Below are 13,910 nucleotides of genomic sequence, written 5' to 3'. Positions count from 1 at the left end.
TCTCTCAGTGTTCAGATGGGAAACTGAGGTACAGGGAAGGAAAGTGCTTTCGCCTGTGGCCACACAGCCCTTAGTGCTTGAGCCAGAGCTGGAGCCCCCAGGCCTCCCAAGCGGAGCCAGCAGGGACCAGCAGCCAACTTGCCTCCTCCATTTCGATCTTGGACTTGGCCAGGAGGAGCTTCCGGTCAAAGTCACGCTGCTTCTGCTCCCGCTCAGCCTCCAGGTCAGTCACCTGCTTCTGTAGGTCAGCCAGCTTCTGGCGAAGCTCAGTGATCTGGGTTCAAAGGCAGAGAGGGGGAGTGCGTGAGGGAAGGGGTGAACCTCCAAGGTTCAAAGCTCCTGAGAAGGAAGCAACAGGCCGGAGACTGGGGAGGCCCCGAGAGCACAGCCAGGAGCCTGGGGCTCAGCCTCGAGTCCCCATCACCCCACACTACCTTCTGCTCGTACTGTTGCTTCATAGACCGGAAATGCTGGTCCCACTGCTTGTTCACTTCGAGCAGCTGTGGGGAGAGACGGGTTAGCAGGAGATAAGCGGCTAAGGGACAAAGAGGGACAAGTCCACACAGACTAGCTGCCCACGGTACGCGCGGCATGTGTGGAATGGTGGCCACGGACGCTTTGCCTCAAACGCTCCCTCCTTGAAGACTCAGTGATCCCCAAGGAGGAAGCTTCATCAAGTACTATATTTTATCCTCGCCAGGGAAGCAAGACAAGTAATTTTGGTGTACATTACACAACACACGTGCAACCTGGGATGGCGTATGAAAGCTTCCCATTCTCACTTTCCTTAACTTGGCGTTTGTCTCCGAAAATGAAACCTAAAGAAGCACTTGCACAAGTTGTGTGTAAGTACACGTGTACCAGGCTGGCTGTCTCAGCAACGTCTGTGTGACGGCAAAATCAAGACGACTACCAACACGTAGGAGGTGGGTTAAGAAAATTGTACTACAAACTGAAAACGAGGTGCTGTGCAGTTATTAAGAAAATCAGGCCCCAATACACTGCTGCATTTCTAAGATGACCCAAAGTATTTGCCATACGTGACACAGCACTTCCTCAGGGAAGAAAAATAATCCCATACCATTAAATACATAAAACAATGGGAAAAGCTATCCCCATTTCAGACATGTTAACATATGATAAAGAGTACTCAGAAGTGAAGAAATACAGTGTATGCTTGATACATAAATAACTACCCGTAAAGATATAGCTAATTTTGGAGGAGAAAAGAAAAACAGTAATCTGCAATCATGCAGTATCGAGGATATAAATTTTTCTGCTTATTTTAAAAAAAGGATTATAGGGTGCCTGGGTGGCTCAGTCGCTCAGCGTCTGCCTTCAGCTCAGGTCATGATCCCAGGGTCCTGGGATCGAGCCCCGCATCGGGCTCCCTCCTTAGCGGGAAGCCTGCTTCTCCCTCTCCCACTCCCCCTGCTTGTGTTCCTTCTCTCGCTGTCTCTCTCTCTCTGTCAAATAAATAAATAAAATCTTAAAAAAAATGATTATACATCAGTAAGTACATAATAAAACTTAGGACTGTTGCCAACTTGTGGGCATCTCTAGGTGGTGAGGTTCTCAGTATGTTTCTAATGAGCATTATGTTACTTCTGTCATCAGAACAAAGACCTTACAGCAATACAAAAAGAAAACTAGAACTGATATGCACACATAAGCAAAAGACTGGTGGAGGCCTGACATGCACATGTGCTGGAGGCCCAGGGAGGGCAGCACGGCCCAGGAATCCGGAGGAGAAGCTGAGCTGTGAGGGGAGGAGTGGCTAAGACAACAGGGCGGGATTGGGCTTCCACCTCCAGTCTGGAAATACTGGCCCTGGATGGGAGATGGAGGAGGCACAGGGGCACGGCCTCAGTTCTGGAGACTTCCAGCTGGTGAGAAGCAGTGCTACTAGAAGGCATCAGATCCTCTCCTTCTGTGACAGTCCTCCCCCTGCCCTGACCCAGCTGCTCGGTGACAGAGGAGCCCCAGGCTCCCCATCCCTGATGCTGCCACCTGCCTACCTCATCACAGCCTCCTTCCACCATCCAAGCTATACCATGGGAGCCTTCCTAAACTATCCCCCTGCCAACAGTTTTAGGCCAGGCCCCAAACGCCACCTCTTCTGAGTGACCCTTGTAGGCAGGGGAACTGATTAAGAAACAAGAGCCCAGGACAAGGCAGCAGGTCTCTCCCACCATCAAATGGTTCCATGGTCACCATGGCAACTCACCATGGTGACCTGGGATGAGACGGGGGGGGGGGGGGGGGGGGGGGGGGGGGGGGCCCAGGAGGGCCTTTGTCTTGCCAGGCCCGGGAGGGAAGGAGAGTCTTCCCTGACCACCACCACCACCACCCTCTCTAGCCACCTACCTCAGTGCGTTGTTGTTCCAGCATCTTCACCTTCTTCTCAGCCGCACCCAAGGCCCCTACCTCTGGGCTCTTCCCTGCTGCCACACAAGCCTGGGGAGCACCAGAGAAGGGCCCTCAGCAAAGCCTCAAAGAACAGTTCTGTCGCCCACTCGGTGCTCCTCGAAGGCCTATATCCAGGGACCCAGCCCTCGGTCTCCCACTTCTCTAATCTGCCCACCAGCCAGGACACCACTACACACCCCAGCCGTGACTAAGCCTACTTTGGAAAGTCTACCCAGATCATCATGCCTCCTCCCCTGCCCTCCTACCCTCTGCTCGCTCCCCTTCCCAGGGCCTCTTCTTCCCCTGCTCAGACTCTTATCTCTAAGGTACTGCCACCGTCCCCCACCCAGCATCAACCAAAAATCCTCTGACCTAAAAGGCAAGAGTTATAGATTTTTTTTTAACATTTTCTAAAATGTTTACTTATAAAGCTTTTTAGAAAGACATGCAATAAAGATGTGTATGTGTGATCAGTATATGTATGTATGTTTCCTAGCTCTGTCCTTTGCGAGAGCCTAACGCAGTGACACTCCAGTAGCAGTGGGCACACCTAGTGCCCAGATCTTGGTTTCTAAATGTTATTCTCCAACAAAAAGACATAGGGTTCCTTAGAGAAGTGGTTGATTCCAGGGGCAGGGAAAACATAAGCAAGAGTTTGGAGTATCTTGTACCAGAAAGTAAGAAAGTGCCTGGACACCTGGGTGGCTCAGTCGATTAGGCACGCAACTCTTGGTTTCGGCTCAGGGCATAATCTCGGGGTTGTGAGATCGAGCCCCGTGTCGGGCTCTGTGCTGGGGGTGAAGCTTGCTTGAGATTCTTTCCCTCTGCCCCTCCCCCACCTCTCTAAAATAAATCAATCTTATTTAAAAAAAAAAAGGAAGTGCTCAATAATAATATGAAGAAGAAGAAAGCCATGTCTCATGGGTACAGGAGACAACTTGAAAGAGCTTCCCATGGCCAAAGCTGGAACAATTTGAACAAAAATATAAATCATGGTTGTATTGGATTATAACCCAAAGAATAAAATAAATATCCTTGGGTCCACAACTGGTGGAAAGGAATAGCTGAAAAAATAAGTAAGTGGGGGAGAAGGGATGACTCTCCCCTACAGAAGAAGTCCAATTACTGTATATAGAAGGAGCGAGGGAAATTCAAAATCTACGACGGTAATGATGATCTCTGCGGGTGAGAGCCACCATGGATACTAAAATTAGTGGGAAGTATAAGGAGAAACAGGGTATTTGCAGACCTAAAGTTTCTCCTCAAAAATAAGTATTTATTAACTACAAGGGGAGAACTGTCCCTTTCGTATGGAGAAACTGACACACACCCCCTCAGCCACGTAATCAGGCGGACAGTGATAAGACACACTGACGTCTGACGTGCCCTTGTGGGGGACGCACCGGGAAGTGCACAGCGTCACTCCTGCGGGGTTCTCCTCCAAGTGCACACCCTTCATCTAATCACAGTTAAGCCCACGTTGAGGGACGTGCTACAAAATCACGGGCCCGTAGAACTCCCAAGTGTCAAGTTCGTGAAAGACAAGGCGTGGTGGGGGACAGTCACAGACTGGAGGAAGCTAAGGAAACGTGGGGTCCTGGGCTGGCGGCGCCCACCCAGAAAGTGCAGGAGGAGGGTGCGAGGGAGAAACTGGTGAAATCTGAACAAAGTCTATAGTTTAGTTAATAGTATTGTTTATTTTCTAGTTTTGATCATTGAACCGCAGTTATGTAACTTGTCGAGGGGGCATGGGAATTCTCTGGACTACTTTTGCAACTCTTCTGTAAATCTAAAGTTATTTCAAAATAAAGTTTAGAAAAAAATCTTTTTGGACTAGGAAATGCTGAGGTGACAGGGCAGAACAAGCTCAGGAGGCCAGCAGTGGAGTGCTGGTTCACACTCCGAGGCCGCCATGAGCCCAAGACCCACATCCCTTCTGCGCCTTGGTACCAGGAGATCAGACAAGATGGGCTCCAAAGGCCCCCACCTCTGATATTCTGTGGGCTTGTCAGCATCTGTCCTGGGGTCACTGCCCACATTCCCTCTATCCCCTGCCTTCCTGCCCCCTCTGCACTCCCCCAGGGCTGGGGTGGGAGCAGAAGCTGGGGCAGGCCCTGAGGGCAGAACTCGTGAGGCTCCAGTGCCCCCTGCAGGCTAAGGTGCGTCAGCACACCACAGAACCAGGGAGGAAGGGGAGCGGGCTGGGGGAGCCCTCCAGGGACGCTCGCCTTTTCGGAAGGCAAGAGACGGGCCTGCCCCCTAGAAGCCTACTGCCTCCTTACAGGGCAAGGAGGAAGAGGGGATGGGGGCTCCTGGGGGGTACACCCTTAACCTCCACAAAGAAAGGAGTCAGCCCACCCGGCTGCTGGCACCAAAGCGGCCATTAAAAGCAACAGCTAACGTTCATGGGCTACCACGCGCCCAGCGCTAAACCTACTTCACGGGTATCATGTCATTGAGCCCTCCCACCATCCTTTGAGGCCAGTGTTACGGCTTCCATTTTACAGAAGAAGAAACTGAAGCCACACAGTTGGTTTACGTAACTCATCCGTGCTGGCCAGAGGTGGAGCCAGCATTCAAGCCACATGTGGCTCCAGGGGGCCAGTTCCGCCACCACCCAAAACGGATGCCTCCCCGCGGGCCCTTCCTCCCCGGCAGGGTGCTAGGATGAGCTGGACCTCCGGGGCGTCGAGCGGCATGAGTGGACACCAAAGCGCTTGGGAAAGTGAAGAGGCCTGCCCACTGAATCCCACACCCGTGGTGGCTCAGGGAACCCACGGGAGACGGCGGGCTCCACCAGGCACTTCCACAAGAGGACGGCCAAGGCAGGCTCTGCCCTGAGCGGTAAATGGAGGAAGGGAGGGGCTTCACGGGCTGGAGTGCAGACAGTCATTTAACAGCATGGGTCTCTGCCGCACTGCTGGTCGGTCGCCTGCTGGCAGGTGATGCAGGGATCTTGAGGACAGGAAGTCACATGACCTCTCCACACCTCCTGCCACGGCTGTGTCATGGAGTAATTGTCCCGGCCCTGCTTAGCATACGTGTAGAGCGGAGATCCAAATAGGATGACAGATTTGCAAGTCCCAGGTACCTTACACATTGCCACACAGTACCGAGGAATTAAGTTATTAAGGTAATTGCTGCTATTACATAGGTGTGGGGTTTGTTAAAGATGTTGAGTCCTGCTGTGCAGCCATTAAAAGGGGAAAACGCGTCAGGAAAAAGCTGGGACTCAGCTCTGCAGGAAGGGGAAAGGCACAGACTGGGCAAGGGAGGAGAGCCAGCTCGTGCGTGGGAACCGGATGTGAGCCACAGCTGGGAGCGGCTGTGGGAAGAGGGGCCAGGCCATGGCAATGTCAGCTAACCCCCACTTCTCTCCAGGTCAGAGGCCCCAGGAGGCAATCCCAGGAGCTTACCAGAGTCCCCTGAGGGGCTTTCTCCACCCAACACCCTAATTCTGCCAGGAATATCTGAGATGTTAAACTGACTTTTGAGACCCACCCAACAGAGATCTTCACAAACGGGAACACGTTTAGGGAATGTGCTCAGACTGAGCGAAGGACTCGACACCGCTTTCTATGAGCAGTGGCCGAATGAACTGGAGCTACTCAGCCTGGAGAGGAGAAGGCCTGTGGGGGCCACGGAGCCATGGTCATGGCCAGTGGCCCAAGTGTGTATGCCAGGGGATGGGATGCGGAATGAGGGCTGAGGAGTAGAAGCTCCAGGGGCATGGGCTGTCAGGCTAAGCTAAGGAGACACCATCTAACGAGGACCTTGTTAACAGGGATGCTGGCTGCAGCATGAGGTGGTGGGCTCACTGCCACGGGAGGCAGCAGCAGAGGCCTGGCCCCTGGTGATCGAGGATGCCGTGGAAGGAGTTTCTGGCCACGTACCTGCTGCTGTCCGGCCACTCCCTTCTTGCCTGCGCCTTCTATCTTTGGTGAGCCTGGCTGCCCACAGGCATCCTCTTTGCCACAGCTCATCAACAACTTCTTGAGCTCCATGTTTTCCTCCCTGGGTCAGAGGCAAACAGAGAGGTCACATTGCTGGCCCTGCGTTAAGGAGGCTGGGGTCCTCGGACCTACTACTCATCTGAAGTGTAGCTGCATCCTGGAGAAGAAGCAGGACCCTGAAACCTGCCCTTGGGGAGAACAAAAGAAGGCATCCCTAGGCCCCTTTGCTGGCAATCTGGGCTTCTCTAGAAGTCTCTGGTCATCAATAGCAGGGTTTCCCAATTGTGTGAGGTCTGCGTACATGAGATCTCCAGGATGCATCCAAACCTGCATTAAACAACCCTGATCGTGCTCCAGAGAGAAAGGTACACCCTTTCCAATCAGCTTCAAACTTCCTGTGTGGAGCAGGGGAACAGTCTTAGCTGAGGCTAACAGGTCTGGAGCTCTCTTCCAGGATGTGCTGGTCTGTGTTGTTCACAGGGAGAGGGCAGGCTTCAGGCTCAGAGCCTCCTGTGGGTCACGGCACTTGGCCAGAACTTAGTAACACCCCTCCATGTTCATTTTATTTATTGGTGGGGTTGTCTTCTATTCATTGCAGGTAATGCTGTTTTCCATTAACTCCAGGGCAAGTTTTCTTTATCATAACTTTACGTAAAAACATGATTCAAATCAAGGCAAATTCTTAAATCAATAAGGTAGGTGACATAGGACATAGTAAAAAGTGTTGATGTGGGTTCAGGTATGACTGAAATAGGGAAAATATTTACGTTGTATCTGCCAGCTAAGTTTCCATGTAATAACAGAAAAACAGAGAAGTAAAGTGGCTTTCCAAAGGTCACACAGCAGGGACTTGCACTCTTGCCTTCTAGTCACGAGTTCTTCCTCTAGCCTGCGGTCTTAGACCCATGGATGGAGTCATTATGGCTCTAATACCCCCAACCGTTAGGCCATGCCGAAGTAAATAAATATATGCTGCCTCCAAATGGCGCAGTGAATCAGTAGTTACACATTGCGCTCTCTGGGCCTCAGTCTCCCCTCTGCACAATGCAGGGTCTGACCTGCCTAACCTCGAGGGGCCCTTCAAACTCTGACAGTCAAGAGCAGTGTTTCTCAAGTGTGATCTTGGGTCTACCTACACTGGAATCAGAGGCCCTCGGGAAAATGCCTAGGCCTGCCTCATCCACTGAATCAGGATCTCAGCAGAGGAGGGAGGGGTGGGAGTGTGAACGTATAACGCCTTCCCTGACCCTCAGTGATCCTGAGGCACGATGAAATCCGAGAGCCAGGAGGCAAATGAGGGACCCCTGCCGGTCAGCAGGAAAACGGCAGGACACGATGGTGACCAGCAGAGGGCAGCAAAGCGCTGAGCCCTTGCCCAACAGCAGGCAGGCTGCTGTTGCCAGGCTAAGGGTCCAAGTTCCCCAGGAAGGAGCACAATTTATGCGGACCTTCTTCTGAAGCTCTCAAGGCGCTCTAGAACAGTATTAAAAGGGCCAGAGAAGGTGCCCAAGGAGAAGGACCAAGAGACCTGACATCCAAAGCCTCAGAACCCTCAACCCTCAGCCCAGAAATCGGTGCCAGGCACTACCCGTCTCCTCCTGCCCGTCTGACGCCTTGCTCCTGAGGAGCCTGGACTTACCGCAGCCTCTCAGCAGCCTGATCCCGCTGTTCCAGGCCCTTGTCCAGCTTGGCCTTCAGGGCCTCATTCTCCTTCCGAAGCTGCTCACACAGGGTCTGCAAGGCAGAGGGGTAGACAGGGGCCAAGGTGAGGGAAGGGGTGCATCCCAAATGCAGGCTGAGGATGGAGGACAGGGGAGGGGCCATAGACACACCAGGTCCCAACACATTATCCCCTTCGCGTGGCCTCACCCAGGCCCTCTCAGGACAGCTGGGAATCCAGGTGCTAGGCCCATGCAGGCTCCTCTATGCATCCTCTCCCTCAGGAGCCAGCCGTGAGGATACCTGACCAAGAATCAGCCACAGGGCCTTCTGGTCTTGCTAGGCAGAGGACTCCATCCCTCCTCCTCCTCCACTGCTGTTCCCACAGTGTAGAACACTCTTCCTCACCAGCCTCCCCCAGCTGACTTCTACTCCTGCTTCAGGTCTTAGCCTAAACATCACTTCGTAGAGAAATCCTCCCCGACTCCCACACCTCAGGTGAGTGAGGTCACTGCCATTATCCTTGCTCACAGACCCCGTTCTCACCCTGCTCAGGACCTGTGACAAGTACAGCTGAAGAACCACCAGTCTGTGAGTGCCCGGAGGCCCAGGACCCCCTCCCCGGCTCTCCTGTCCACTGCCAGATCCCCAGCCCAGCTCAGGACCTAGCGCAGCCAAGGCTCAACTCTGTTGAAGGAATGCCCGACCACATGACCAAGGGGTCCAGTGAAGTAACCAACAAGCGAGGAGCGGAGTCCTAGGAGGCCTGTGAGCTAGTCAATCTGGAGAATGTCAGAGGCTTCTGGTGTGGCCAGATGGAAAGACAGGGCATTCGGTCAAGACCTCAGCAAGTTCTCAGGTGCAGCTTGGGCTTGCTTCACATCGGAGACACAGATTCCCCCCTCTCCGCATGGGGACAACGTTCCTCCTCCGCCTCCTTTACAGACAAGACCCCCGGGATGCAAGTGCCCTGTGGCCTGCCGGTCCCCTGATGCTATCTGAGGACTCCTGCTGGGAGCACGGCGATGGGGGGGGGCATGGAAGATGGACGGCCAGGCCCAGGGAGGGCAGGGGTGCCGACTAGGAATGTGCTGCAGGTGTCGGTACGAAGTTACTCCCTCTTCCGACAAATACTCAGTGAGCACCTAGTACACGTCACGTCCACAGCCAGGTGCTCTTCTGCTCGCTGCTCGTGGGAGCTGCACGGCTTCCCCAAAGCTACTTAACTCATCACTGTTTTAAAAGCAGCCAGTGCAGGTGATGTGACGTGCATGAGGTTGCACAGCTGCTAAGAATCACCACTGGGATTGCACTCCATGTGGCAGATGGAAACCGGGGTGCCCCCCCCCCCCGTCCCCTGCCCACCGTGCCGCAGGCGCAGAGAGGGGCAGGAAGGCCTGTAGCCCGTGGCAATCACTGCCTTTCATGGCTCCCTTCCGGTTCCAAGCCCTGGGCTCTCTGCCATCAGCTGACTACTCCTGGCCCATGAAAGTGCGCAGCGGCGACATGGGTCCACTTCTGGGCTGGCCCGGGCACAATTCTCTGGTCTCTCTCTCTCGTGCCAAAGGGCATGAGATGCCAGGCTGTCTGTCAGCCTGCGCCGCTCAGTAACTGAGGAGCAGAAACAAGCCCCAGCCACACGGAATCTGAGGGAATACTGCACGGTAGCCAGGGAGATTTCAGAGTTGTCTGTTTCCACAGCAAAACCCAGCCCTTCCTGGCTAACACAGGGGAGACCCGGGAAGGCTGCGTGGAGGAGACAGCCTGGAAACAGGCTGGCAGGACACGAGGGATCCGAGGCCGAGAGGACCGAACACTCCCGTGACTGGTTTCAGCGTCTGGCAGAGACCTTGCACCATACGTGCCTTTGACAGTGTTTGCTGAGTGAACCAAGAAACAAATCAATGAACAGATGAGGAGGAACCAGATTAATGTGCCTCCACCCAGAGGCTAGACAAATAGCCAGGATGCCACGGCCCTGGGCGGGAACAGAATGTCCTGCTCCCAGTCACTAAGGGAAGGCCGGGACGAGAACCCGTGTGCTGTCGACCGGCCAGTCCAGAGAGCTGTTTCCTCCGAGGCTCTGGGCAAATGCCCCAGAAACACAACAGCCGATGGAGGAAGGATGTCACCAAGGTCATCACCTTCCACCAGAGGGGCCAAGAGAGCTTACCTGTGAGGTCCTTTGATCATTCACTCACTCACACGCTCAAAAATGTGCATGAAACACCTGCTAGGCTGGGCACTGGGATACAGTGGTGAATATGACCAATAAGGTACGTGCCCCGCCTTGTGAGCCCTATATTTAAGCGGGGAGCGCAAGGGAAAAAAAATCAAGCACAAAGTAGATAAATGATCCAAGAAGATAAAATTATTAACAAACTATGGTAAGAGCCAAGAAGGCAACACACACGGGAGCTGGAGATATAAAAGATACTGGAGTTTGGCAGGACCCTCTTTTATGAGGCCTGGTATCAATCGCCATTTCAAAGCCAAAAAGTTGACACTCAAAGTGATCTCACTGCATGCAGTGCACCATCTTCACTTCCCCAGAGCTCGCCTTGGACACCTCTAAGCCTCTGTGATAGCAGAAAGACTTCTCCCTCGGCCTGGAACCCCCAGACCCTCACAGTGTCCTCCACTCACTCCCCTCAACATACCCTTCCCTCAAGGTGGGATGGGAGTCCTGCGTTCTCCCTGGAGTCCTCTGCCCCTCACCTCTCTCCTCACACCTGTCTCCAGCCTGGACGCCCCGCTTGCTCTTGTCAGCCCAGCCCTTCCCGAGGTCACACACAGCAGACTAGCCCCCTCATCGCTGCCCCCCATCAACTGGACCATCTTGAATGTCTGCTGACATGAGTGAGACCACAGATCCGTGACCGAACAGTGACTGGCACAGAGGGAGGAAGGAGACTTCAAATTATGCCTTGTCACTAAGGTGACAGGCACTCAGGTCCTCTTAGAGCCTCAGTATCGCTATCTGGGAATCCTTTCCTACCCAAGGCCCTTGAGGCTAAGATCCCCTGCCCAGTACAGATGACTGATCCCCACGAAACCCTACCAGTGACCACTTGCTGTGTTTGAGGCTGCCCTGGGTGCTTCATTAATACAGGAATCCCAGGAGGTAGGCATTCCCAACTCCATGTTACTGAAAGGGACAGTGCGGGACAGAGAGGATAAGTGACCTGTCTACCGTCATACAGCAAAAAAACCCCCCAAAAGTCACTACTAGAACCAAGGACCATTCTATTCCAAGGTCTGGCCTGGCCTAGGAAGGCATCTGACTTCACTCCCACAGTGCAGGGAGGGTTGGGAGGCAGGTGAGGATGACGCTTCGAGCATGGGATCCAGAGCATGACAGGCTGAGGTCTGAATCCCAACTCTTCCACCTACTAGAGGTAGGACTGCTGCCGACCTGCCCGCATCCACGCCCCGGTGGTATCCCCAGCCATGAAATTTGCATTGCCCACCCACATTTTCCAATTTCCTTCCTCTTCCTCGTGCCTTCCCACGCCTTCCTGACCTTGCTCACCACCCTGAAAGGTAAGCCTGGAGTCAGCCCCCAACGTCACCCTCAGAGGTGCCAGTGGTACCCCTGGCTTCCCAGGAAGAATGGGAGCAGGTGGGGGGGGGCACACCTGCCGTCCGTGGTCCCCCTCCCAGCCGGCCTCACCTGCAGGATGGAGGTGCGCTGCTCATTCTTGTGCACTTTGGAGGCCAGCCGGTTGAACTCGAGGGCCATACGGCCCAGGTGCGTGAAGAGCTGGGTGCGGTCCGGCTCCTCGGCGCACACGCTCAGCGTGGTCTCCAGGCGCTGCAGATGCAGCATCAGGTTGCTGTCCTCGTGGGGCAGGGGGCCCAACGCCTGGCGGGAGGGAAGGCACACCGACCACTCATCACTGGCCATTCTCCTTTGGCTTCCCCATGCCTCATGACTCAGTTTCCCCTCTGAGCTTCGCTCAGCCCAGGGAAATTCTCTAGTTACACAGGTTCCCTGTCTAGGGCTGACTCATGGGGCAGGACCTGGGACTCCCAGGCCACAGGCTGGCTTACCAGCAGCAGGGCCACCTTCCTCCCACACTCTGGGCCTCACCGAGTGCCTGTGGGTAAACCACTCGTCCACCAGGCCTCTAAATCCTCCTCTACTAAATGTACACACACTCCTCCCTTCCCTTCTACCTCATAGGGTTCTTATGAGGGTGAATGACATGTGAAAGCTGCAAGCCCAGGAGAGGGGTGTCACTCTATAAACAGCACTGCTTCTTCGGTTCAGGGACCCTTGAGCAGGGAGCCATGCAGAGACCAAAACTGTCTGACTTTTATGTCTACACGTGTGTCTTCTGGGGAACGGTCCAAGCATTTACCAACTCATCGGAGAACCCCAGAGTCAAAACGGGTCAGGAACCATTGCTTTAGAGGGTTCAAAGAGTCCCAATCTAGTAGAGTATACAAGAAATGAAGCAGGGGCACCTGGGTGGGCTCAGCTGGTTAAGCGTCTGCCTTCGGCTCAGGTCATGGTCCCAGGGTCCTGGGATCGAGTCCCGCATCGGGCTCCCTGCTCAGCGGGGAGACTGCTTCTCCCTCTCCCTCTGCCTGCCTCTCTGCCTACTTGTTCTCTCTCTCTGTGTGTCAAATAAATAAATAAAATCTTTAAAAAAAAAAAATGAAATGAAGCAAACTGTGGGAGTCCAATCTCAGTAATCAATCGGCCTCTCTCTCCCTCTCTCTCTTTAGCCACCTCTCCTCTGTCTAGAACATTCTTACCAAAGACAATGGTGCCTTAGTTATGCCAACACCATGCCCAAGGATCCTCACTGGCACCTTACAGCTCACCGCATGGAGCCCCGCTCCCCTGCCGGGTATGAGTCCCCACCTTCCCCTGCCTGAGTCTCTACACACCAGGTCCCGTGCCGCCTCAGTCTTCATTCCCGCAGTGTCCCCTCTGCCCATCCTTCCCAGCCCTGCCCACGTTTCAGCTACTCTAGCAGCCTCCCCGAAACATTTATGGAAGTCACAGACGTCAGTGCCATGGAGAGCCTCAGGGCTCAGGCTGAGAAACCACAGTACGGGCAGAAGGAACTTGCCCGAAGTTGCCCAGTGATTCAGTGGCAGAGCCAGGACTGGAATGTAGGCTTCTGACTCTTGATCCAGTTCAGTGCCCTGCCACACTGAGCTCCCTTGTCTCTGTACTCTGCAGCCTGGAAATGCCCTACGGCCACAGCGTGGTGTTCAGTGAATGCCTCCGTAGTATTGTTAGCACCTTATCCTAACAGGAGGTAAAGCTGCTGCTTCAGGTGGGCATTCATTCCCCCACTGCCTCTTCCCACAAAGGATCTGAGGTGGTGAATGCTGCTCTATTTAAGGCTCATGAACTGCTTCATCCCTACGATTTCTCCCACCAGCCTGCAAGCTCCCAAGGGGCAAGGAGGCTGTCTTGCCTTTGCTTGGCACAGACTAGGCACATGGTGGGGCTAAGAAGGAACTTATTAACAAAATGGTTAACTACTGGTCCAAGTGATAGAGTGAAATACTCTCTGAGCAGGGGCAGGGGGGCGGTGTCTTTCCTCCTCAACCAGCATCTCAGAACCTTCAGGGATAGAGCAGGAGAACCTACCCGATACGGTGAGGAGCCGCTTGTCACTGAGGGCACGCTAGTGTAAGCCGGATGACCACTTGATGGGGACCTTGCACTGGGGGGGAGGGGGAACTAACAGATACAACATGCCACCAGTGAACTAAGGAGCAACATCTGCCCCCCAGTTCTTGGTGGGAGGAGGAAACAGAGACCACGGGGAAGAGTCAGGCCACTTACTGCCTTATAACCACCACCAAAAAATCTCAAAGTAGACACGGAGGAAGAAGGAGGAGAGGATGGTACTTTAAGACTTT

At 54.0% G+C, this 13,910-nt stretch overlaps 1 protein-coding gene across 8 annotated transcripts in view; it reads right to left on the bottom strand.

Annotated features, from left to right (window-relative positions):
• TNIP1 (TNFAIP3 interacting protein 1) overlaps positions 1 to 13,910 on the bottom strand; it is a 44,009-nt gene that overhangs the window by 10,226 nt on the left and 19,873 nt on the right. For 5 of the 8 annotated variants that reach the window (XM_028106645.2, XM_028106646.2, XM_028106649.2 and 2 more), the window contains 6 exons: positions 11,695 to 11,886; positions 8,002 to 8,096; positions 6,303 to 6,423; positions 2,368 to 2,457; positions 435 to 500; positions 143 to 274 (listed from right to left, as the gene is read on the bottom strand). In XM_028106645.2, coding sequence (XP_027962446.1) covers positions 143 to 274; positions 435 to 500; positions 2,368 to 2,457; positions 6,303 to 6,423; positions 8,002 to 8,096; positions 11,695 to 11,886 — 696 coding nt within the window. The remainder of the gene's footprint in view (positions 1 to 142; positions 275 to 434; positions 501 to 2,367; positions 2,458 to 6,302; positions 6,424 to 8,001; positions 8,097 to 11,694; positions 11,887 to 13,910) is intronic. The other 3 variants (XM_028106647.2, XM_028106650.2, XM_028106651.2) reach the window with 3 other exon arrangements.

This window comes from Eumetopias jubatus, unplaced genomic scaffold, assembly GCF_037043125.1.
Source record: "Eumetopias jubatus isolate StellerSeaLion01/CBP00866 unplaced genomic scaffold, mEumJub1_p1.0 scaffold_5, whole genome shotgun sequence".
Lineage (NCBI taxonomy): Eukaryota > Metazoa > Chordata > Mammalia > Carnivora > Otariidae > Eumetopias > Eumetopias jubatus.
Note: the sequence above shows the minus strand (reverse complement) of the source record. Positions and strands in the feature narration are given on the sequence as shown.